The 24782-nt window shown below is 47.5% G+C and overlaps 1 protein-coding gene across 2 annotated transcripts in view; it reads left to right on the top strand.

The window, feature by feature from the left end:
• arhgef38 (Rho guanine nucleotide exchange factor (GEF) 38) overlaps window positions 1–24782 on the top strand; it is a 97520-nt gene that overhangs the window by 40000 nt on the left and 32738 nt on the right. For both annotated transcript variants that reach the window (XR_013496644.1, XM_078206746.1), the window contains exons 4-11: window positions 290–437; window positions 3324–3341; window positions 4529–4728; window positions 7795–7928; window positions 9097–9201; window positions 12854–12976; window positions 17671–18009; window positions 23410–23562. Coding sequence is in view for 1 of the 2 variants with exons in the window: in XM_078206746.1 (XP_078062872.1) it covers window positions 290–437; window positions 3324–3341; window positions 4529–4728; window positions 7795–7928; window positions 9097–9201; window positions 12854–12976; window positions 17671–18009; window positions 23410–23562 (1220 nt within the window). In the remaining variant the exon portion in view is untranslated. The remainder of the gene's footprint in view (window positions 1–289; window positions 438–3323; window positions 3342–4528; window positions 4729–7794; window positions 7929–9096; window positions 9202–12853; window positions 12977–17670; window positions 18010–23409; window positions 23563–24782) is intronic.

The following is a 24782-nucleotide window of genomic DNA, read 5'->3' on the forward strand; positions in this document are numbered from 1 at the left end:
AGTGAGAGAGAGATGGGGGGAGACGGGGAGAGCGAGAGAGAGACGGGGAGAGAGAAAGATGGTGGTGAGGATTATGGTGAAAATTCCAGAGCTTGGGGCCCAGGATCAGCCACCAATGCCGGAACAAATTGTGTGTGAGGCTGCAGTTATTCACACTGACCTTGGCTGGGATCAGTTCAGTGTTCTTGTTGGGTTAATTTATTTTTTAGCAAGGTTTGAGTATGAAAATTTTGGGCCATTTCCAGGAGTTTTTCCATTAAACTCACACTTCCTTCACTTCTGAAAACAGGTGAAATATTTCTGCAGCTGAAAACTCCTTTAGAAGAAGTCTATAAAATTTATTGTTATCACCATGACGACGCCAGCAGCTTGCTCGAAACATACGACAAAGACGATGAAATTCAGAGACTTTTAAGAAGCCAGGTTGATGTTCTGAAGTAAGTAACTGGAGATTACTGAGTCAGCTGCGGGTAGCACCTTGACTTGGCTTCACCACATAATCATAATCAATGCAGACACTCCCACTGCAGTACTGAGGGAGTGCCGCACTGTCAGAGGGTCAGTACTGAGGGAGTGCCGCACTGTCAGAGGGTCAGCGCTGAGGGAGTGCTGCGCTGTCAGAGGGTCAGTACTGAGGGAGTGCCGCACTGTCAGAGGGTCAGTACTGAGGGAGTGCCGCACTGTCAGAGGGTCAGTACTGAGGGAGTGCTGCACTGTCAGAGGGTCAGTACTGAGGGAGTGCCGCACTGTCAGAGCGTCAGTACTGAGGGAGTGCTGCACTGTCAGAGGGTCAGTACTGAGGGAGTGCTGCACTGTCAGAGGGTCAGTACTGAGGGAGTGCCGCACTGTCAGAGCGTCAGTACTGAGGGAGTGCCGCACTGTCAGAGGGTCAGTGCTGAGGGAGTACCGCACTGTCAGAGGGTCAGTGCTGAGGGAGTACCGCACTGTCAGAGGGTCAGTACTGAAGGAGTGCTGCACTGTCAGAGGGTCAGTGCTGAGAGAGTGCCGCACTGTCAGAGGGTCAGTACTGAGGGAGTGCTGCACTGTCAGAGGGTCAGTACTGAGGGAGTGCTGCACTGTCAGAGGGTCAGTGCTGAGGGAGTGCTGCACTGTCAGAGAGTCAGTACTGAGGGAGTGCCGCACTGTCAGAGGGTCAGTACTGAGGGAGTGCCGCACTGTCAGAGGGTCAGTACTGAGGGAGTGCCGCACTGTCAGAGGGTCAGTACTGAGGGAGTGCCGCACTGTCAGAGGGTCAGTACTGAGGGAATGCCGCACTGTCAGAGGGTCAGTACTGAGGGAGTGCCGCACTGTCAGAGGGTCAGTACTGAGGGAGTGCCGCACTGTCAGATGGTCAGTACTGAGGGAGTGCCGCACTGTCAGAGGGTCAGTACTGAGGGAGTGCCGCACTGTCAGAGGGTCAGTACTGAGGGAGTGCCGCACTGTCAGAGGGTCGGTACTGAGGGAGTGTTGCACTGTCAGAGGGTCAGCACTGAGGGAATGCTGCATAGAATGCTGGGTGGGATTCTCCGAATGCAGTCGCCCCTACACCGGAATATCCTGCTCGAGGTCACGGACCTTTGCATGGTCGACCCCCCCCCCCCTCCCCCCAGCCCGCTACGAATCCCGTGGGGGGTTGGGATGGGAAACTCCCCCCGCTGTCTCTGAATGAAGCGATAAATCAAGACCCTGCTTGTCCTTTCAATGTGGAGGCAAAAAAATCCACACCTACTGTTTCACTCTCACGTTTCCCCCTCATCTCCTGGCCAATATTAATCCCTCAAACAACATCACAGGCCATGTGATTGAGAAACATGTGATTAAACCTCCAAGAATGCCTCTAAATCCAGTTGGGCATGAGATAGAATGATCACTTGGCCTCTGTTGCATCTCACCAATGCTCTTTCTGACGCACAAGTACTCAGTGAGTTCAAAAAGCAGCCTCACCTTGAGGAGAGCACCAGCATAAGAACAATTACCACGGTGATGCTTACTAATAGCACTTTTGCTGAAAAAGAGACATACTATCAAAGCTTTTCATCTTTCACTCATCAGACCCATTTTGCTATGGAGTATAAATTGTGCAGGAATCACAAAAACTCAGTTTGCAGGTGCAGCAGGTGATCAAGAAGGCAAATGGAATGTTGGCCTTTATCGCGAAGGGGATGCAGTATAAAAGCAGAGGTTTTGCTGCAATTGTACAAGGTACTGGTGAGGCCGCAACTAGAGTACTGTGTGCAATTTTGGTCCCCTTGTTTGCGAAAGGATATATTGGCCTTGGAGGGAGTACAGAGAAGGTTCACCAGGTTGATACCGGAGATGAGGGGGTCAGCTTATGAGGAGAGATTGAGTAGATTGGGCCTGTACTCGTTGGAGTTTAGAAGGCTGAGGGGAGATCTTATAGAGACATATAAGATAATGAAGGGGCTCGACAGGATAGAGGCAGAGAGATTCTTTCCACTTAGAAAGGAAACAAGAACTAGAGGACACAGCATCAAAATAAGGGGGAGTCAGTTTAGAACAGAGTTGAGGAGGAACTTCTTCTCTCAGAGGGTAGTGAATCTCTGGAATTCTCTGCCCATTGAAGCAGTGGAGGCTACCTCGTTAAATATGTTTAATCATAGAAATCATAGAAACCCTACAGTGCAGAAGAAGGCCATTCGGCCCATCAAGTCTGCACCGACCCCAATCCCACCCAGGCCCAACCCCCACATATTTTACCCGCTAATCCCTCTAACCGACACATCCCAGGACTCGAAGGGGCAATTTTTAACCTGGCCAATCAACCTAACCCGCACATCTTTGGACTGTGGGAGGAAACCGGAGCACCCGGAGGAAACCCACGCAGACACGAGGAGAATGTGCAAACTCCACACAGACAGTGACCCGAGCCAGGAATCGAACCCGGGACCCTGGAGCTGTGAAGCAGCAGTGCTAACCACTGTGCTACCATGCCGCTCTTTAAGACACAGGTAGATAGATTTCTGATCAATAAGGGAATTAAGGGTTATGGGGAGCGGGCGGGTAAGTGGAACTAAACCACTGTCAGATCAGCCATGATCTTATTGAATGGCGGGGCAGGCTCGAGGGGCTAGATGGCCTACTCCTGCTCCTATTTCATATGTACTTATGTTATTCCCTTTGAGATTTAATAGACTTGTGAATCAATCCTGATAGATGCAAGATGAAAAGTTTCAACAGCATGACTATTTTTAAGCAAGATATGTTTTGTTCAACCAGCCTTCAACTTATATTTTTTTTTAACTGTGTTTTGATTTAAATTGTTTCAACATATTTTAATTATGGTCTATTTCTTTTAAAATTAGGAAAATATACCAGGAGCAGTGAGTATACAATTTTATCCAACCAAATTACTTCTGCCTGAACCTTCCCTGTGTCCTCTTGCTCTCTCTCCCGCTCTCTTTACGCACACTGAGATTTATACATTGGACCTTTCATGAGAATAACTGCTATTTGTTCTGTGGCTATCCAGTCATTGTTTGATTACCTGCCAACCTGGCAATTAATTCAGGAAAATAATCTTGAAATATCTGAGTAAATGTTTATCCCAGAGTTACTGGTGACCCAACAGGATAAATAAGGCATGTTATCAAATCATTCATTTAAAATTTGTAGATATGGGGCGTGATCTTACTGGCCATTGACGCCTCGCCGCTGCTGTAGGCGAGGTCAGGGAATTTGGCACTCAGCCAAATCTCCTTTCACTGCAGCGGGACTGGAAAATCCCACTGGCGTGAACAGTTGGAAGATTCTGCCCATTACCTTTCCGAAGAAAAAACATTTTGTTGCCCACTTTGTAACAGATATTTGTACAACTTTGGACGGGATTCTATGGCCTCACTCGTGCCAGATCGTAAAATCCCGCCCGAGGCCAACAGAGATTTCTGTTCTGGGAACCTCGCCTGCTCCGATTCTGAGGCAGGTGAGGTGGTAGAGTTTTGGCCTTTGCTTCTCCTGGGTTCTGTCCCTTTAATTCTTCCCCATGTTTTTTCTGTTTGGTCATTTTTAGTCCCACAAGGAAATGCACTCCACCTGGGTAAATATAGAATCTGCACCAACCCTCTGACAGAGCATCCCACCCAGGCCCTATCCCCGTAAGGCCACACATTTACCATAGCTTATCCCCCCTAACCCACACGTCTTTGGAGTTAGGGAGGAAACCGGAGCACCTGGAGGAAACCCACACAGATACGGGGAGAACGTGCAAATCCACGCAGACAGTGACCCAAGGCTGGAATTGAACCCGGGTCCTTGGCGCTGTGAAGCAGCAGTGCTAACCACTGAGCCACCATGCACCTCATTTCATTATCTTAAAACATCTGAAGGAGCGAATGATGTAATTCTGCTCTTGGAGTATTCAAAAGGCTGTAAAATGTGGATTATAATTGTTGTTTGTAATAGAAATGGAATGCTATCCTACATAACAGTTTCTATGTGTGTGCGTGTTTGCGTGTGTGTTTGCGTGTGTGTTTGCGTGTGTGTTTGCGTGTGCCTGTGTCTCTGTTTCCAGAGGGAAATCCACCTTGTTGGACATGGGATCGCTGCTAATTAAGCCTGTGCAACGAGTGATGAAATACCCACTGCTACTGAGTGAGCTGCTGAAATCCACGCCAGAGTTACACGCCGATCACAGGCCAGTGGAAGATGCTCTGACAGCAGTGCGACAAATCAACGTGAACATCAACGAGTTTAAAAGGCGGAAGGATCTGGGTAAGGAGTTTGTTCAGGAACACATGTTGTTTATACTTCAATGTAAAAGGGAATTATTTATCACGGGTTTTGAGGGTGACATTTGCCTCGAATTCGCATCCAACCCCAGGGTAAGCAAGACACCCAATCAAAACAGTAGCACAGTGGTTGGCATTGCTGCCTCACAGCGCCAGGGACCCGGGTTCAATTCCAGCCTTGGGTCACTGTCTGAGTGGAGTTCATACATTCTCCCCGTGTCTGCGTGGGTTTCCTCCGGGTGCTCCGGTCTCCTTCCACAGTTCAAAGATGTGCGGGTTAGGTTGATTGGCCACGCTAAATTGACCCTAGTGTCAGGGGAATTAGCAGGGTAAATATGTGGGGTTACGGGAATAGGACCTGGGTGGAATTGTGGTCTGGGCTACTCGATGGGCTGGATGGCCTCCTTCTGCACTGTAGGGATTCTATGATTCTATGAAACCAGCCAGAGTGATGGGCAATTACAATCTGACAGCAGATGGCTCTTTTCAAAACCATTTGGAAAAGATTTTGTGCAATCCAATTAGTAGCAAACAGACCAATGAGGAGGCAGATTTATGTTGCCCCTTCCAAAATCCATAACCGTGCCATCGTGTTTCGGTTTGCTCTCGGGGTCAGTGCGAGCGGAATGTGGATTTGGACACTCTCGGCCCATTCTCGCACAGTCTCGGCCCATTTTTAAAATATTCATTTGTGGGACATGGGCGTCGCTGGCAGGCCAGCATTTATTGTCCATTCCTAGTTGCCCTTGAGGGCAGCTGAGTCAACCACATTGCTGTGGCTCTGGAGTCACAAGTAGGCCAGACCGGGTAAGGACAGCTGATTTCCTTCCCTAAAGGACATTAGTGAACTAGTTGGGTTTTTCCGACAATCGACAATGGTTTCATGATCATCGGTAGATTCTTAATTCCAGATATTGTTTTTATTGAATTCAAATTCCACCATCTGCCGTGGCGGGATTCGAACCCGGGTCCCCAGAACATTAGCTGAGTTTCTGGATTAATAGTCTAGCGATAATACCACGAGACCATCACCTCCCCCATTTCAGTAGCAGGTGGGATTTGCTGCTGAGCAGTGCATGGGAAAGGTTAACACCCATGCACCACTGCCCCCCCCCCACCCCCATCCACCCCCCCCCCCCTTCCATCCCCAGTGTTCGTCTTCTTTTCTCGCCCTCCTATTGTCCACTCCCCCTTGTCCAGACCAATGACCACACACAGTCTTCACAAATGGAAGATCCCACAGGCCTGCTAGATCTCCACACTCCACAGCTGATTGGGAATCTGTACAGTTTACAAGTTTACTCGATAGAGGCATCTCTGAAATTAATTCATCGCAACGTAAAATTCCTTTGGAAACTTGGTTTGTTAACCTATCTAAAAATGTAAACAGTTGGGCCGTAGAGTTTTGAATTTATCTCTTTCACTAGGAAATATCATTTGGATTGGCCAATGGAAAGCAACTTCAGAGTGGTATAACCCAGGGGGAAAGATTAGTGGCATTGGGGTAGGAGCAGCGAGAGACCCTGGGGTGGGGTGGGGAGGGAGGGGGCAGGCAGTGGTATACCCTGGGGGAAGAGGGTTGGGCCGTGGTGTATCCTGGGGGAAGAGGGTGGGGCAGTGATAGAGCCCAAAGGGTGATATAACCTGGAGGGGTGAGGGGCAATGATAAAAGCAGGGGAGTGGGCAGTGGTATGACCTGGGTGGGATTGGGGGAGAGGGGGGAACGAGCGCAGTGGTGTAACCTGAGAGGAAGGGGCAGTGCTTTTAACCTGGGGGATGGGGGAGGGTGGGTGTGGTGGAGGGAGGGACGGGATGGGGAGGAAAGACAACAATGGTGTAACCTTGGAGACGGGGGAAGGCTGCGGGTGGAAGTGAGGGGGGCAATCCTGGCCTTTGGGCAGTGGCTTTCTCAGCCTGGGCGGTGTGAATGTAGGAGAGTGGGCAAAGAAGTGGCAGATGGAATACAATGTGGAAAAGTGTGAGGTTATGAACTTTGGAAGGGGGAATGGAGGCACAGACTATTTTCTAAATGGGAAAATGCTTAGGAAATCAGAAACACAAAGGGACTTGGGAGTCCTTGTTCAAGATTCTCTGAAGGTTAATGTGCAGGTTCAGTCGGCAGTTAGGAAGACAAATGCAATGTTAGCATTCATGTGGAGAGGGCGAGAATACAAGAGCAGGGATGTATTTCTGAGGCTGTATATGGCTCTGGTCAGACCCCATTTGGAGTATTTGGAGCAGCTTTGGGCCCCGTATCTAAGGAAGGATGTGCTGACCTTGGAAAGGGTCCAGAGGAGGTTCACAAGAATGATCCCTGGAATGAGGAGCTTGTCGTATGAGGAACGGCTGAGGACTCTGGGTCTGTACTCGTTGGAGTTTAGAAGGATGAGGGGGGATCTTATTGAAACTTACAGGATACTGCGAGGCCAGGATAGAGTGGACGTGGAGAGGATGTTTCCACTGGTAGGAAAAACTAGAACCAGAGGGCACAACCTCAGGCTAAAGGGACGATCCTTTAAAACAGAGATGAGGAGAAATTTCTTCAGCCAGCGAGTGGTGGAACTCTTTAACACAGAAGGCTGTGGAGGCCAGGTCATTGAGTGTCTTTAAGACAGAGATAGATAGGTTCTTGATTAATAAGGGGATCAGGGGTTATGGGGAAAAGGCAGGAGAATGGGGATGAGGAAAATATCAGCCATGATTGAATGGCGGAGCAGACTCGATGGGCCGAGTGGCCTAATTCTGCTCCTATGTCTTATGGTCTTATGGTCTAACTCAGTTCTCTCTGTCTCTATTTGTGTATGATGTCTCAAGTCAGAGTGGTACAACACAAGGCTTGGACTCTGCTGTGTACAGTGAGTTTAATTCCTCTGATCGTGAAATTATACCAAATGACCAAGAGTGAATCAGACCAATTCATTCGAAGCAGCAGAATCTCAGTGATTCAAACACCTCCTGAGTGGAGGTGAGCTTTCAAAACACAAACACGCGTTTCAAACTTCCTACGATAAACAGGACTAACTTGCTTCGCGTGTAACTCCTTCCCCAGTGATGAAATACAAGAAGAGTGATGAGGACGAGTCTCTAAGAGACAAGCTGTCCAAGGTGAACATTCGGTCCATCAGGAAAAAGTCCAACCGAGTCACCAGCCACCTGAAGATCCTGACTGGAGGAGAGCGGCAGGTATTTCCCAGGTTACTGACCAACCCTGAGCTGCGTTACCACCCTTACTGCCGTCTTCACCAATAAAGCTTATTTCCAATTCTGTCATATCCCCAACTTCAGCCCAAGAGCTCCATGCTGATATAATGATAATATATCTGGTTGTATTTTTGGGATGGCACAGTGGCGCAGTGGTTAGCATCGCTGCCTCACAGCGCCAGGGACCTGGGTTCGATTCCCTCCTCGGGTCACTGTATGGAGTCTGCACGTTCTCCCCGTGTCTGCGTGGGTTTCCTCCAGGTGCTCCGGTTTCCTCCCACAGTCCAAAGATGTGCAGGTTAGGTTGATTGGCCATGCTGAATTAACCCTTTGTGTCAGGGGGATTAGCAGGGTAAATATGTGGGGTTATGGGAATAGGGCCTGGGTGGGATTGTGGCCGGTGCAAACTTGATGGGCTGAATGGTCTTCTTCTGCATCTGTAGGGATTCTATGATATGTCCTGGCAGAGTCATATACAGCATTCAAACTCAGTTATTGATTGGCCTTATTTACTTTTCCACACTGCTGGAGTGGTGCCTCTGCCACTCATAGAGTCAGAGAGATTTACAGCATGGAAACAGGCCCTTCGGCCCAACTTGTCCATGCTGCCCTTTTTTTGTAACCACAAAGCTCGTCCCAATTGCCCATGTTTGCCCCATATCCCTCTATACCCATCTTACCCATGTTTCTCAATGTTTTTTAAAAGACAAAATTGTACCCGCTTCTACTACTACCTCTGGCAGCTTGTTCCAGACACTCACCACCCTCTGTGTGAAAAAATTGCCCCTCTGGACCCTTTTGTATCTCTCTCCTCTCACCTTAAACCTCCGCCCTCTAGTTTTAGACTCCCCTACCTTTGGGAAAAGATATTGACTATCTAGCTGATCTATGTCCCTCATTATTTTATTGACCTCTATAAGATCATCCCTCAGCCTCCTACGCTCCAGGGAAAAGAATTCCAGTCTATCCAGCCTCTCCTTATAACACAAACCACTCGCCCAGCCTGATCGCTTGTCTGCTGGACAATTGACTTGCAAATGAGTTGGATGAATGTGTGCGACTGATAGGGTGTTAATGGCTTATCCATTTGCGATTTCTGAAGTGCTGTCTTGTGTGTGTATTTGCATAAATTGTATTTGCTTATTGACAGGTCAAAGATGAGACATTCGATAGAGAAGAGAAAACATTTCGAAACTTGGACAAAGCTGTGAGACTTTGTTCAAAGAATACTTCCTATTACCTTCAAAACATTCAGGTCAGCACCATTGATGAGTTGATAATTAATAATGTTTCACCCAACTTGGTGACTGAATCGCTGCCACTTTTCATAAAATCCCTACAGTGCAGAAGGAGGCCATTCAGCCCATCGAGCCTGCACCGACAACAATCCCACCCAGGCCCTATCCCCGCAACCCCACGTATTTACCCTGTTGGTCCCCCTGACACAAAGGAGCGATTGCGCATGGCCTATCAGCATAACCTACACATCTTAAAGTTTATTTATTGGGACACTAAGGGGCAATTTAGCATGGCCAATCAACCTAACCCGCGCATCTTTAAGATGGTGGGAGGAAACCGGAGCACCCGGAGGAAACCCAGGCAGACACATGCAAACTCCACACAGACAGTCATCCAAGGCCGGAATCGAACCCGGGTCCCCGGCGCTGTGAGGCAGCAGTGCCTTTGGGATTTATGATAATATGCAAGTTATAGAGATCCAAGCTGTTTTTCTATGAAGACATATATTAAGACCAGAAAATTATTAAACTTTACACTGGTAAGTGTTTCTACTAAGCGTAAGTTGCAGGAATATTAAGAATACATTTCACTCAGTGAACTTTTATAGAAAATGCCCCAGTTATTGGATCTCAGGATAACTTTGTCTCAATATGCTCGGGGTGACTTTTTGATCAGTGTACACAGGTGTGTGAATATATAGGAGCAGGAGGAGGCCATTCAGCCCCTCGGGCCTGCTCTGCCATTCAATGCGATCACAGCTGACATGTTTGTGTTTCGAATTCCACATTCCCACCAACCAGGTGTCCTTTGATCCCTTTGCCTAACAAGAATCTAACAAGAGAAAAGCTGTTGAGATGTTTGAGCCAATCACTATGGTTCATTTAAAGAGCCTTGGAAATATATCAGCCATTCCTTCACTGTCACTGGGTCCAAATCTCGGAACTCCCTCCCTAACAGCACTGTAGATATACCTATGTCATACTGACATAGGTTTGAGAAGATGACTCACTACCAGCTCCTTGAGTCCTGGTCCCCCCATGCAGACGCTATAGTTAAGAAAGCCCACCAACGCTTCCACTTTCTCAGGAGACTAAGGAAATTTGGCATGTCCGCTACAATTCCCACCAACATTTACAGATGCACCATAGAAAGCATTCTTTCTGGTTGTATCACAGCTTGGTATGGCTCCTGCTCTGACCAAGACTGCAAGAAACTACAAAAGGTCGTGAATGAAGCCCAGTCCATCACGCAAACCAGCCTCCCATCCATTAACACTGTCTACACTTCCCGCTGCCTCGGGGAAAAGCAGCCAGCATAATCAAGGACCCCACGCACCCCGGACATTCTCTCTTCCGCCTTCTTCCATTGGGAAAAAGATACAAAAGTCTGAGGTCACGTACCAACCGACTCAAGAACAGCTTCTTCCCTGCTGCCGTCAGACTTTTGAATGGATCTACCTCGCATTAAGTTGATCTTTCTCTACACCCTAGCTGTGACTGTAACACTACATTCTGCATTCTCTCTTTTCCTTCTCTATGAACGGTATGCTTTGTCTGTATAGCGCACAAGAAACAATACTTTTCACTGTATCCCAATATATGTGGCAGTAATAAATCAAATCGAATCAAAATTAGGGGTGGACAGGAAATGCCAGCTTTGCCCCCTAATCCCCACACCCGACCAAAGAAATTTGCGATTGTACTGAACCAGTTTTTCTTGCCAATATATTTGGGTGAACCGTGATTCTGAGTTATTTTCTGAGTATGACCTCCAGAAGCATTAGATACAATGCTTTAAATTGCATTGACTGGGGGAAAAAAAGCACGAGAAACTTGCACTTGTATGGCATTCTTAAGAGAATCAATCATCCACAGGTGCTTCACGGGCAAATATCAATCACAATGTGAGGTATTGGAATAATGGCCAAATGCTTTATGGGTGGCACGGTGGCACAGTAGTTAGCACTGCCGCCTCACAGCGCCAGGGACCCGCGTTCAATTCTGGCCTCGGGTGACTGTCTGTGTGGAGTTTACACATTCTCCCCGTGTCTGCGTGGGTTTCCTCCGGGTGCTCTGGTTTCCTCCCACAGTTCAAAAGATGTGCGGGTTAGGGGGATTGGCCGTGATAAATTGTCCCTTAGTGTGAGGGGGATTAGGGGGGTAAATATGTGGGGTTACGGGGATAGGACCTGGATGGGATTGTTGTTGGTGTAGGCTCGATGGGCCGAATGGCCTCCTTCTGCACTGTAGGGATTCTATGAAAGAATCTTGCAAAAGGGAAGTGTGGTCGAGAGGTTTAGGGAGGCAATTCCAGAATTTGGGGTCTTGCATCACAGGGACGTGGTGTCGGATTACATAGAACATAGAACAGTACAGCACGGAACAGGCCCTTCGGCCCATGATGTTGTGCCGAGCTTTGTCTGAAACCCAGATCAAGCTATTTCCTCCCTATCATCCCGAAGTACTCCATGTGCCTATCCAATAGCTTCTTAAATGTTCCTAAAGTTTCTGACTCCACTATCATGGCAGTCCATTCCACACCCCAACCACTCTCTGAGTAAAGAACCTACCTCGGACATCCTTCCTATATCTCCTACCATGAACCCTATAGTTATGCCCCCTAGTTACCGCTCCATTCACCCGAGGAAATAGTCTTTGAACGTTCACTCTATCTATCCCCCTCATCATCTTATAAACCTCTATCAAGTCTCCTCTCAACCTCCTCCGCTCCAAAGAGAAAAGCCCAAGTTCCCTCAACCTTTCCTCATAAGACCTACCCTCCAAACCAGGCAGCATCCTGGTAAATCTCCTTTGCACTCTTCCCAGAGTCTCCACATCCTTCTTGTAGTGAGGTGACCAGAACTGCACACAATATTCCAAGTGTGGTCTCACCAAGGTCCTGTACAGTTGCAGCATAACCCCACGGCTCTTAAACTCCAACCCCCTGTTAATGAACGGCAACACACTATAGGCCTTCTTCACGGCTCTATCCACTTGAGTGGCAACCTTCAGAGATCTATGGATATGAACCCCAAGATCTCTCTGTTCCTCCACATTCTTCAGAACCCTACCTTTGACCCTGTAATCCACATTTAAATTTGTCCTACCAAAATGAATCACCTCGCATTTGTCAGGGTTAAACTCCATTTGCCATTTTTCAGCCCAGCTCTGCATCCTATCTATATCTCTTTGCAGCCTACAACAGCCCTCCACCTCATCCACTACTCCACCAATCTTGGTGTCATCAGCAAATTTACTGATCCACCCTTCAGCCCCCTCCTCCAAGTCATTTATAAAAATTACAAATAGCAGAGGACCAAGCACTGATCCCTGTGGCACTCCGCTGGTAACCGGTTTCCAGTCCGAAAATTTTCCATCCACCACCACCCTCTGTCTTCTGTTAGATAGCCAGTTACCTATCCAATCGGCCAAACTTCCCTCTATCCCACACATCCGATTCTCCGATCTCCGGCTGGGATTCTCCAGTCCCGCTGCAATGAACAGAGATTTGGTTGAGCGCCAAGTTCTCCATTCTCGCTGGCAACAGCGGCGGGGCGTGAATGGTCAGAGAATTCCGGACCTGGATTCCCCATAGCCAACTAGCGTTTCACCATTAACCTTTAGAAAATCGTTTTGCCGTTGTTAACCGTCGATTGTTTGCTTGTTCAGGAAGGTATGTTACTAGCTGTTCAGAATGTCCACGGACTTCAAAGGATTTTACAAGATTGCGACCACAGCAACGCTGACTCCCTCCAGCAATTGAAAAACTACCAAAATTCCTTTGAAAGTTTTGTAAGTATTCTACATAAAGCCCCATCACATTTGGATTGACAACCCCTTCCAGTATTGCCCTGGGATCTCTAGTAATTAATCTCCTTGACAACACTGGTCTTATCGTCTTCAAGACAGAAATTGATAAATTCTTGATTTCTCGAGGAATTAAGGGCTATGGGGAGAGAGCGGGTAAATGGAGTTGAAATCAACCATGATTGAATGGTGGAGTGGACCCGATGGGCCGAATGGCCTTACTTCCGCTCCTATGTCTTATGGTCTTATGGGATCAAAACCCGGGACACAATTCCAAGGGGCTTTACAAAAAATGTGTTTCTTTTTCATCACTTGATGGCTGTAAATTGGGAGAGGGGAGTGTGCAGCGGGACCTGGGTGTCCTTGTGCACCAGTCACTGAAGGTAAGCATGCAGGTACAGCAGGCGGTAAAGAAGGCAAATGGTATGTTGGCCTTCATTGCGAGAGGTTTCGAGTACAGGAGCAGGGATGTGTTGTTGCAATTATACAGGGCCTTGGTGAGGCCACACCCAGAGTATTGTGTGCAGTTTTGGTCTCCTTTTCTGAGGAAGGATGTTCTTGCTCTCGAGGGAGTGCAGCGAAGGTTTACCAGGCTGATTCCGGGGGATGGTGGGACTGATGTATGAGGAGAGATTGACTAGGTTAGGATTGTTTTCACTGGAGTTCAGACAAATGAGGGGGGATCTCATAGAGACTTATAAAATTCTAACAGGACTAGACAGGGTAGATGCAGGGAGGATGTTCCCGATGGTGGGGGGAGTCCATAACCAGGGGTCACAGTCTGAGGATTCGGGGTAGACCATTTAGGACGGAGGTGAGGAGACATTTCTTCACCCAAAGAGTGGTGAGCCTGTGGAATTCATTACCACAGGAAGTAGTTGATGCCAAAACATTGAATGTATTCAAGAGGCGGCTGGATATCGCACTCGGAGTGAATGGGATCAAAGGTTATGGGGAGAAAGCAGGATTAGGCTATTGAGTTGGACGATCAGCCATGATGGTGATGAATGAGGGAGCAGGCTCGAAGGGCCGAATGGCCTCCTCCTGCTCCTATCTTCTATGTTTCTATGTGAAACAGTTTGTTTTGAAAAGTTATCAAAATATTCGCAGTGAGAGAGAAAGCTCTTTGGGTGCATAATTTGTTTGGAGGTAGGGGGTCATGCGATAAAACCACACGGAATAACCCAAAGGTGGCTTGCGACGGGCGGCACGGTGGCACAGTGGTTAGCACTGCTGCCTCACAGCGCCAGGGACCTGGGTTCGATCCCGGCTTGGGTCATTGTCTGTGTGGAGTCTGCACATTCTCCCCATGTCTGTGTGGGTTTCCTCTGGGTGCTCCAGTTTCCTCCCATAGTCCAAAGATGTGCAGATTAGGTTGATTGGCCATGATAAATTGCCCCTTAGTGTCAGGGGATCAGCGGGGTAAATATGCAGGGTTATGGGGATAGGGCCTGGGTGGGATTGTGGTCGGTGCAGACTCAATGGGCTGAATGGCCTCCTTCTGCACTGTAGAGATTCTATGGATTCTATGAACCTATGCCAGTGTGGCCTGTTTCTCTGAGCAGTCTATGGGCCGTTTTGTACCAAACCTCTTTGGGAGAATGTCTGCTATTTTCCATAAATGGTTGTGTTTATCTAGGTGACCAGTTGAAGGTGGAAGAATATCCCCAATCAATTCAGTGTCAATAATAACAAGATCAGATGCAGAACAGAGCAACTGCGGATTATTACGCTCCCTCAGTCTGTCGTGATCACATTGAAGCCAGAGCAGGCTCAAGGGGCTGAATGGCCTTCTCATGTTGCTTTTTCCTCTACTCACCCCTTCCCGAGCAAAGCACTCTCGACTCCTAATGTAAAGTACAGTCCCCAATTTCAGGAGGGCTTCAACCAACCTCTGTTCCAGGTGTTAAAAGGAAATGATCAGAGGGAATTCTGAATGATGGATGAATTGTTTAAATTTTTTTAAATTAGTGTCGCAAGTAGGTTTACATTAACACTGTAATGAAGTCACTGTGAAAATCCCCCAGTCGCCACACTCCGGTGCCTGTTGGGGTACACTGAGGGAGAATTTAGCATGGCCAATCCACCTAACCAGCACGTCTTTCAGACTGTGGGAGGAAACCGGAGCACCCGGAGGAAACCCACGAGGACACGGGGAGAATGTGCAAACTCCGCACAGACAGTGACCCAAGCCGGGAATCAAACCTGGGTCCTTGGCGCTGTGAGGCAGCAGTGCTAACCACTGTGCCACCATGCTGTAACATGGGGAGTTATTACATAAGCTGCAAAAGAGAAGACTGGGAGTGGATGAGATTGCTGATTTGTGGAAGTTTTAAAATACTTCCAACACCATGGCAACAAAAGCAAGTCAGAGGCTGGGAATCCTACAGCGAATATCTCACCCCCTGACTCCCCAAAGCCTGTCCATCATCTACAAGGCACATGTCTTAAACTAAGAATATACTGATGACCAGGAAACCATTGTCGATAGACTATTAATCCAGAAACTCAGCTAATGTTTTGGGGACCGGGGTTCGAATCCCGCCACGGCAGATGGTGGAATTGGAATTCAATAAAAAATATCTGGAATTAAGAATCTGATGATCCTGAAATCATTGTCGATTGTCGGAAAAACCCATCTGGTTCACTAATGTCCTTTAGGGAAGGAAATCCGCCGTCCTTACCCGGTCTGGCCTACATGTGACTCCAGAGCCACAGCAATGTGGTTGACTGCCCCTCAAGGGCAACTAGGGATGGGCAATAAATGCTGGCCCAGCCAGCGATGCCCATGTCCCATAACTGAACAAAAAGTCAGGAGTGTGATGGAATACTCTCCACTTGCCTGGATGGGTGCAGCTCCAACAACACTCAAGAAGCTCGATACCATCCAGGACAAAGCAACCCCCTTTGATCGGCACCCCATCCACAAACATACACTCCCTCTAACATCGACACACAGTGCCAGCCGTGTGTACCATCTGCAAGATGCACTGCAGCAATTCACCAAGATTCCTGCAACAGCACCTCCCAAACCCACGACCTGTAGTACCTAGAAGGACAAGGGCAGCAGATACCTGGGAACACCACTGTTCTATTCAGAAAGCCAGTTGGTGAAGGATTTTAACTGGAGCCAATCCTTACGCACTTCTATATTCATTGACAGAGGTACACATACAGGCATACACAACTTATACGCATACAGGAATACACAACTTATACACATACAGGAATACACAACTTCAGCCAACAACCAGAGGGTTTTTTGTGCCTATTTATCGAAGTTCAAGTGAATCCCAAGTTAATATCCACCATCTGCATCTAATTAAAACACAATTAACACTGCCACCTGTACACCCCCTCTGAGTCACTCACCACCTGTACACCCCCTCTGCGTCACTCACCACCTGTACACCCCCTCTGCGTCACTCACCACCTGTACACCCCCTCTGCGTCACTCACCACCTGTACACCCCCTCTGCGTCACTCACCACCTGTACACCCCCTCTGCGTCACTCACCACCTGTACACCCCCTCTGAGTCACTCCCCATCCTGACTTGGAAATATATCACCGTTCCTTCACGGTCGAATTCCTGGAGCTCCCTCCCTAACAGCACTGTGGGTGTACCTACACCGCAGGGATTGCAGCGATTCAAGAAGGCAGCTCACTGCCACTTTCTCAAGCCAGTGATCTTGGTGGGGCAGGATGGGGATGTCAGGCGGCCAGCGATCAGGAGGCCGGCATTTGGGGCGGGGGGTGGGGGGCGGCGGTGGTGCAATGGACATGCGCCGATCTCCCCACTGACAGGTTAGCACATGCAGAGTGGCCTGCTCAGCACTGTGCTGCCGGCCTCTCAGGCGGGAATAGCCCCCCACCCCACTCCTCACTACCGTCATGAACCTCTCTGAGGCACTCTGCGATAGACAGAGTGTCAGAGATTCATGAAACTAAGTACGCCCAAAAAGTGGGCAGGAAAAATCTCCCATTTTGCAGCCTGTTGGACACTTAGTTATTTGGGGAGAATTGCGCCCCCTGTCTTTCAGACAGTACAATGTGGCACAGGAACATCATCAGACAGTGAGAAAAAACTTGTCAAAAAATTAGATTTTAAGAAGTGTTCTGAAGAAGGAGCAAGATTGAGAGTGGTGAGGTTTACGGAGAGAATTCCAGAGTTTATGGCCCAGGCGGCTGAAGGCACCACGCTAGTGATAGATCGATGGAAATCGCGGATCGTGCAATAGGCAGGAACTGGAAGAGCACAGAGAGTGTTTTGGGGCTGGAGGAGGTTACAGAGATAGGGAGGGTTGTAGGGGCTGGAAGAGGTCACAGAGATCAGGAGAAGGAGACTTTTAATACAAGATGCACATTAAAGTGTGAGGTCCACGATGTCCAGGTTAGGTGGATTGGCCGTACTAAATTGCCCCTTAGTGTCCAAAAGATGTGCAGGTCACGGGGGCTAGCAGGGTAAATGGGCAGGATTACGGGAATGGGTTGAGAGAGGTGGGCCTGGGTAAGATTCTCTGTCAGGGAGTCAGTGCAGATCTGATGGGCCGAATGGCCTCCTTGTGCACTGTAGGAATTCAATGACTCTTGCCAGACTGGGAGCCATTGTAGGGCAGAGCATCTGCTTGCACCTATGTTGAGGCTAACACCTTATCCCACCTTCTGTTTTCATTGCAGAAAGACCATTTGGAAAGGCTGGCTGTGGTGCCACTTGGTACATTGCAGCTCCTCTTTTCAGCTCCTCAGAAACTCATACAGAAACGCTACGACAAGTTGCTTGATTATGTCAGCTGCCTCAAGCAGTCGGAAAGCGTGAGGGACAAAAGGGCAGCGGAGGAACTGAACGAGGCAAAGAAAGACTACGAAGCGCTGAATGGCCAGCTGGTGGAGGAGCTTCAGACGTTTAACAAAGCGGCAAAGACAATTCTAATTAACTGCATCTGCTGCTTTATGGCTGTCTTCAGGGACCTCATGACCTCAGCACTCCAGGCCTCTCCACCTGTAAAGAACATCCTGGTGGGTTTTCACCTGTGGTGAGGAGGATTGGTTCAAATAATCTACCTTGAAACTATTTTATTAAAAGTGTATTGTTGAAATTGCATGGCAAATCAAAGAATGCATCAGTTTTGAAATGTTGAAGATTAAGAGATGATCTTATCTAAGGAAAGATAGACAAAGAATAAAGAACAGTACAGCACAGGAACAGGCCCTTCGGCCCACCAAGTCTGTGCCCACACAGATGCCTCTCTAATATAATATTTTCTTGCCTCTACCTGGTCCATATCCCTCTATTCGCTGCCAATTCATGTATCTATCCAGATGCCTCTTGAACGTTGTTATAGAATCTGCTTCCACCACTTCCTCCAGCAGCGCATTCCAGGCATTCACCACCCTCCGTGTGGAAAACTTGCCCCTTGGATCTCTTTTAAACTTTGCCCCCCTGAGTAATTGACCTTTTGACCCTGGGAAAAAGACTCTGACTCTCCACTCTATCCAAGCCTGTCATAATCTTGTAAACCTCTATCAGGTCCCCCCTCATCCTCCGACGCTCCAAGGAAAACAATCCAAGTTTGTTCAACCTTTCTTCATAGTCCATACCCTCCAAACCAGGCAACATCCTGGTAGATCTCTTCTGCACCCTTTCCAATGCATCAACATCCTTCCGGTAGAGTGGCGACCAGAATTGTACACAACACTCCAAATGCGGCCTAACCAAAGTCTTATACAGCTGCAACATGATTTTCCAATTCCTATACTCAACACCCTGATCGATGAAGGGCAGCATGCCATACACCTTCGTGACCACCTGAGTTGCCACCTTCAGGGAACTGTGGATCTGCACGCCTCTGTATGCTAATATTTCTAAGGGCTCCACCATTTACTGTATACTTTCCTTCTGCAGTAGACCTTCCAAATCACATCACCTTACTTTGTCCAGATTAAATTCCATCTGCCTTCTTTTGGCCCAGGTCTCCAGCTGATTTACATCCTGCTGTATCCTCTGACAACCCTCCTCACTATCCGCTACTCCCCCAATTATTGTATCATCTGCAAATTTCCTCATCATACCACCTACATTTTCCTCCAAATCATTTATATACGTTACAGAGGCCCCTGCACTGATCCTTGTGGAACACCGCTTGTCACAGACCTCCAATTAGAACAGTACCCTTCCACTGCTACTCTCTGCTTTCTGTGCCCAAGCCAGTTTTGTCATTATGTTCAAGGCTGAGACAGGCAGATTTTTACTCAGTAAGGGAATCGAGGATTACGGGGATATGGCGGGAAAGTGGAGTTCAGGATGATCAGATCAGCCATGATCTCTGAATGGTGCAGCAGACTTGATGGGCTGAATGGCCTATTTCTGCCTCAACGTCTTATGTATGATCTCACTGACTGTTTAAGATAAGGATTGGATAGAATAGAAAATTCCACCCTGTGGTGTGAGGTGAGCAGAGTCTCTCTCGCAGGAGGGGACAGGATATCAGAGTCAGACCATTCAAGAGATGATGTTAGCGAACACTTTTGAACACAAATCTTTGATCTTAGATCCCACAGCTTTCTGCTGTACATGGTGCTAAGAAAAAGTTAATGCAGTCTTCAATAGAGAAATAATTTAAGTGCAGCTACATAATCAAATTTATATCAACTATATGCATTGTCATCATTTGTGACAATACAAACACTTTGTGTTTGCAGTTGTTAACACCTTCCATCCCTGTGTTACTGTCGATGCGAAACACTTCCGTTACCACTCACTAGGTGGCAGTGTGAGCACTCTTTCATCAGCTCAGTTCCTGCCTTTACATTCCACACAGTAAGAGTTTTAACAACATCAGGTTAAAGTCCAACAGGTTTATTTGGTAGCAAATACCATAAGCTTTCGGAGCGCTGCTCCTTCGTCAGATGGAGTAGAAATATTTCCACTCCATCTGACGAAGGAGCAGCGCTCCGAAAGCTTATGGTATTTGCTACCAAATAAACCTGTTGGACTTTAACCTGATGTTGTTAAAACTCTTACTGAGTTCACCCCAGTCCAACGCCGGCATCTCCACCTCTTTACATTCCACAGTCAGAGTCATAAAATCATTCAGCACACGGCGAGGCCATTCGGGCCATCACACCTGTCCCTGCTCTTTGAAAACTGTCCAATTAGTCCCTGTTCTGTTCCTCAAAACACAAAGCATTTTGATTTGATTCGATTTATTATTGTCACATGTATTAACATAGTGAAAAGTATTGTTCCTTGTGCGCTATACAGACAAAGCATACCGTTCATAGAGAAGCAAAGGAGAGTGCAGAATGTAGTGTTACAGTCATAGCTAGGGTGTAGAGAAAGATCAACTTAATACGAGGTAGGATGGCACAGTGTTTAGCACTGCTGCCTTACAACACCAGGGACCTGGGTTCGATTCCTGGCTCGGGTCACTGTCTGTGTGGAGTTTGTACGTTCTCCCCGTGTCTGTGTGGATTTCCTCCGGGTGCTCCGGTGTTCCTCCCACAGTCCAAAGATGTGTGGGTTAGGTGGATTGGCCGTGCTAAATTCCCCCTTAGTGTCAGGGGGAACCGGCTAGGGTAAATGCATGGGATTATGGGGATAGGGCCTGGATGGGAATGTGGTCGGTGCAGACTCAATGGGCCGAATGGCCTTCTTCTGCACTGTATGATTCTGTGATTCATTCAAAAATCTGATGGCAGCAGGCAAGAAGCTGTTCTTGAGTCGGTTGGTACGTATCCTTAGACTTTTGTATCTTTTTCCTGACGGAAGAAGGTGGAAGAGAGAATGTCCGAGGAGTGTGGTGTCCTTAATTATGCTGGCTGCTTTGCCGAGGCAGTGGGAAGTGTAGACAGTGTCAATGGATGGGAGGCTGGTTTGCGTGATGGATTGGGCTACATTCACGATCTTTTGTAATTCCTTGTGGTCTTGGGCAGAGCAGGAGCCATACCAAGCTGTGATACAACCAGAAAGAATGCTTTCTATGGTGCATCTGTAAAAGTTGGTGAGTGTCGTAGCTGACATGCCAAATTTCCTTAGTCTTCTCAGAAAGTAGAGGCTTTCTTAACTAGAGTGTCAGCATGGGGGGACCAGGACAGGTTGTTGGTGATCTGGACACCTAAAAACTTAAAGCTCTCGACCATTTCTACTTCGTCCCCGTTGATGTAGACAGGGGCATGCTCTCCTCTACGCTTCCTGAAGTCAATGACTATCTCCTTCGTTTTGTTGACATTGAGGGAGAGATTATTGTTGCTGCACCAGTTCATCAGATTCTCTACCTCATTCCTGTACTGTGTCTCGTCATTGTTTGAGATCCGACCCATTATGGTGGTGTCTTCAGCAAACTTGTTTGTTTCCAGTTCTCTTCTGAAAGATCCTCTTGAATCTGCTTCCGCCGCCCTATCAGGCAGCGCCTTCCAGATCACTCGCTGCCTAACTAAAATTCCTCTTCTTGGCGCCTCCTGTTCGGCTGCCTGGGACATGCCCCGGTGTAGAGGAAGAACTGAGAGAAACAGGTGGAACCTTTAGCTCCTCATCGCCATTTGACTTCTGCTTAGACGTTGCTGCATTCAATTGTTCAGGATTTCCATTTCACGTTTGTTCCCCAAGAATGAAATGAATTGATAAACCGTTTGTCAGCAACGTGTGTGTTACAATATAAAGAATGAAATCGCAAGCATTACAGGAAGCCCGTTTGTTAACCGTTTTTTAAAATTAGAAATATATCTATCTCCTTGAAACCATTCAACAATTCAGACTCCGATGGGGCAGCGAGTTCCAGAAATTCACCACCCTCTGCGAGAAGGGATTCCTTCTCATCTCAGTTTTAAATCTGCCACCCATACCTGTGACCTCTTGTTCGAGATTGCCCCATGAGAGGAAGCATTTGGTCTACAATTACTCTATCAATCCCTTTTAAAATTTTATATCCCTCATTCATATCCCCTCTCATCTTTCTAAACTCCAGCGAGTACAAACCCAAACTGTTTAATCTCTCCTCATAGGTCAACCCTTTCATCCCCGGAATCAACCTGGTGAAGCTCCTCTGAACTGCCTCCAATTCCACCACATCCTTCCTCAAATCTCTTCGTGTCTGCGTGGGTTTCCTCCGGGTGCTCCGGTTTCCTCCCACAGTCCAAAGATGTGTGGGTTAGGTTGATTGGCCATGCTTAAAAAAAAATTGCCCCTTAGTGTCCTGAGATGCGTAGGGTAGAGGGATTAGTGAGTAAAATATGTAGGGATATAGGGATAGGGCCTGGGTGGGATTGTGGTCGGTGCAGACTCGATGGGCCGAATGGCCTCTTTCTGTACTGTAGGGTTTCTATGAATTTCTATGAAATAGGGAGATCAAAACTGGACACAATGCTCCAGGTGTGGGCTCAGCAACACCCTCTACAATCGCAACAACACTTCTCTATTTTTATACTCCAGTCCCTTTGCAATAAATGCCAACATTCCCATTTACCCTTTTCATTACACGCTGTACCTGCAACTCATGAACAACGACACCCAGATCCCTCTGCCCAGACACATTCTGAATCGGCTTTCCATTGAGATCATTTGCCTTTCTATTTTTTTCACTCTGAGGGGAAAAATTAATCACAATTGACAAGGGAACAAAGAGACAATGAAGAAGCTTTGTTTAAAGCCGGTGTGATCTGCAAGGCACTGCCAAAGGGTGATGGAAGATTGGAACTTTCAAACGGGAATTGGATAAATTCTTGGAAAGGAATGACAGGGTTATGGAGGAGTGGGACTAATTGGATAGCCCAGGGTGGACCCAGTAGCTTCCTTAGGTGCTGTGTGAGCTTTTATTTTAAATTTGTTGCTTATCCCTAATTGTCCTTGAACCAAGTGGTGAGCATTGCCATTTCAGAGGGCAGTTAAGAGACAACCACATCGCTGTGTGGGTCTGGAGTCACAGGTAAGGGCAGCAGGTGGGTTTTTACAGCCATGGTTAAAGGGTCTCCATTACTGAGATTAACTTTTCAATTCCAGATTCTGAATTGAACTTTAGTTCCACAGCTGCCTTGCTGGGATTCGAACACTTGTCCCCAGGCCTGGGCTTCTGGATTATTAACCTAGATATAAAGATGCAAAAGTCTGAGGTCACGTACCAACCGACTCAAGAACAGCTTCTTCCCTTCTGCTGTCAGACTTTTGAATGGACCTACCTTATGTTAAGTTGATCTTTCTCTACATCCTAGCTATGACTGTAACACTACATTCTGCACTCTCTCCTTTCCTTCTCTATGAACGGTATGCTTTGTCTGTATAGCGCACAAGAAACAATACTTTTCACTGTATGTTAATACATGTGACAATAATAAATCAAATCAGTGACAATGCCACTACACCACTGTCTCCCCACAATTTGATGGGTGCTGAGGATTCATACCCAGTTTTGTTTTCTCATTTAGGTGTCTCCTCCAGGCAGTGTTCGAGACAGGCAAAAGCAAGCCATTGAAGAGATTCATAGCCTGTCGTTCGGTAAAGAATTTGGATCTCACAGAGTGCTTGAAAGGAGGGCCAGTTTAGAGGAACGCTTAAGGAAAAGATCATCAGCCTCCACGGTGAGTGACCCTTGTCCCTTTTCACCAAAACTGTGGCAGAACCGCAGTTTTATAAATATCAAGGAAAAGCCTAGAATGCCCTTCGTACCAGCTGCTACTTCCAACTCTTGGTGGTTCCGTACAGATGATGTTTATTATCGTCCGGGTGAAACAGTTAATGCACCTAACACACTATTGATGATCTGAAATGGTAGCTCAGCTACCTGCAGGGACCCGCGCTCTGGAATCCTCTCCCTAAAGAACAAAAAGAACAAAGAACAGTACAGCACAGGAACAGGCCCTTCGGCCTGTTCACAAGGATGTCGCCGGGACATAGAACATAAAACATAGAACACTACATCGCAGTACAGGCCCTTTGGTCCTCGATGATGCGCCGACCAGTGAAACCAATCTAAAGCCCCTCTAATCTACACTATTCCAATATCATCCATATGTTTATCCAATAACCATTTGAATGCTCTTAATGTTGACGAGTTCACTACTGCTGCAGGCAGGGCATTCCACGCCCTTACAACTCTCGGAGTAAAGAACCTACCTCTAACATCTGTCCTATATCTATCATCCCTCAGTTTAAAGCTATGTCCCCTCGTGTTAGCCATCACCATCCGAGGAAAAAGGCTCTCACTATCTACCCTATCTAATCCTCTGATCATCTTGTATGCCTCTATTAAGTCACCTCTTAACCTTCTTGAGAAGCTGAGTTACAGAGAGAGATTGAATAGGTTGGGACTTTATTCCCTGGAGCGTAGAAGAATGAGGGGAGAGTTGATAGAGGTGTATAAGATTTTGATGGGTATAGATAGAGTGAATGCAAGCAGGCTTTTTCCACTGAGGCTAGGGGAGAAAAAAACCAGAGGGCATGGGTTAAGGGTGAAAGGAGAAAAATTTAAAGGGAATATTAGGGGGGGGGCTTCTTCACGCAGAGTGGTGGGAGTGTGGAATGAGCTGCCGGATAAAGTGGTAAATGCGGGGTCACTTTTAACATTTAAGAAAAACTTGGACGGGTTCATGGATGAGAGGGGTGTGGAGGGATATGGTCCAAGTGCAGGTCAGTGGGACTAGGCATAAAATGGTTCGGCACAGACAAGAAGGGCCAAAAGGCCTGTTTCTGAACTGTAATTTTCCATGGTTCTATGGTCCTTCAAGCCTGCACCGATCATGATGCCTGCCTAAACTAAAACCGTATGCACTTACAGAGTCCGTATCCTTCCATTCCCATC

This window comes from Mustelus asterias, chromosome 1 (assembly GCF_964213995.1).
Source record: "Mustelus asterias chromosome 1, sMusAst1.hap1.1, whole genome shotgun sequence".
NCBI classification, from domain to species: domain Eukaryota; kingdom Metazoa; phylum Chordata; class Chondrichthyes; order Carcharhiniformes; family Triakidae; genus Mustelus; species Mustelus asterias.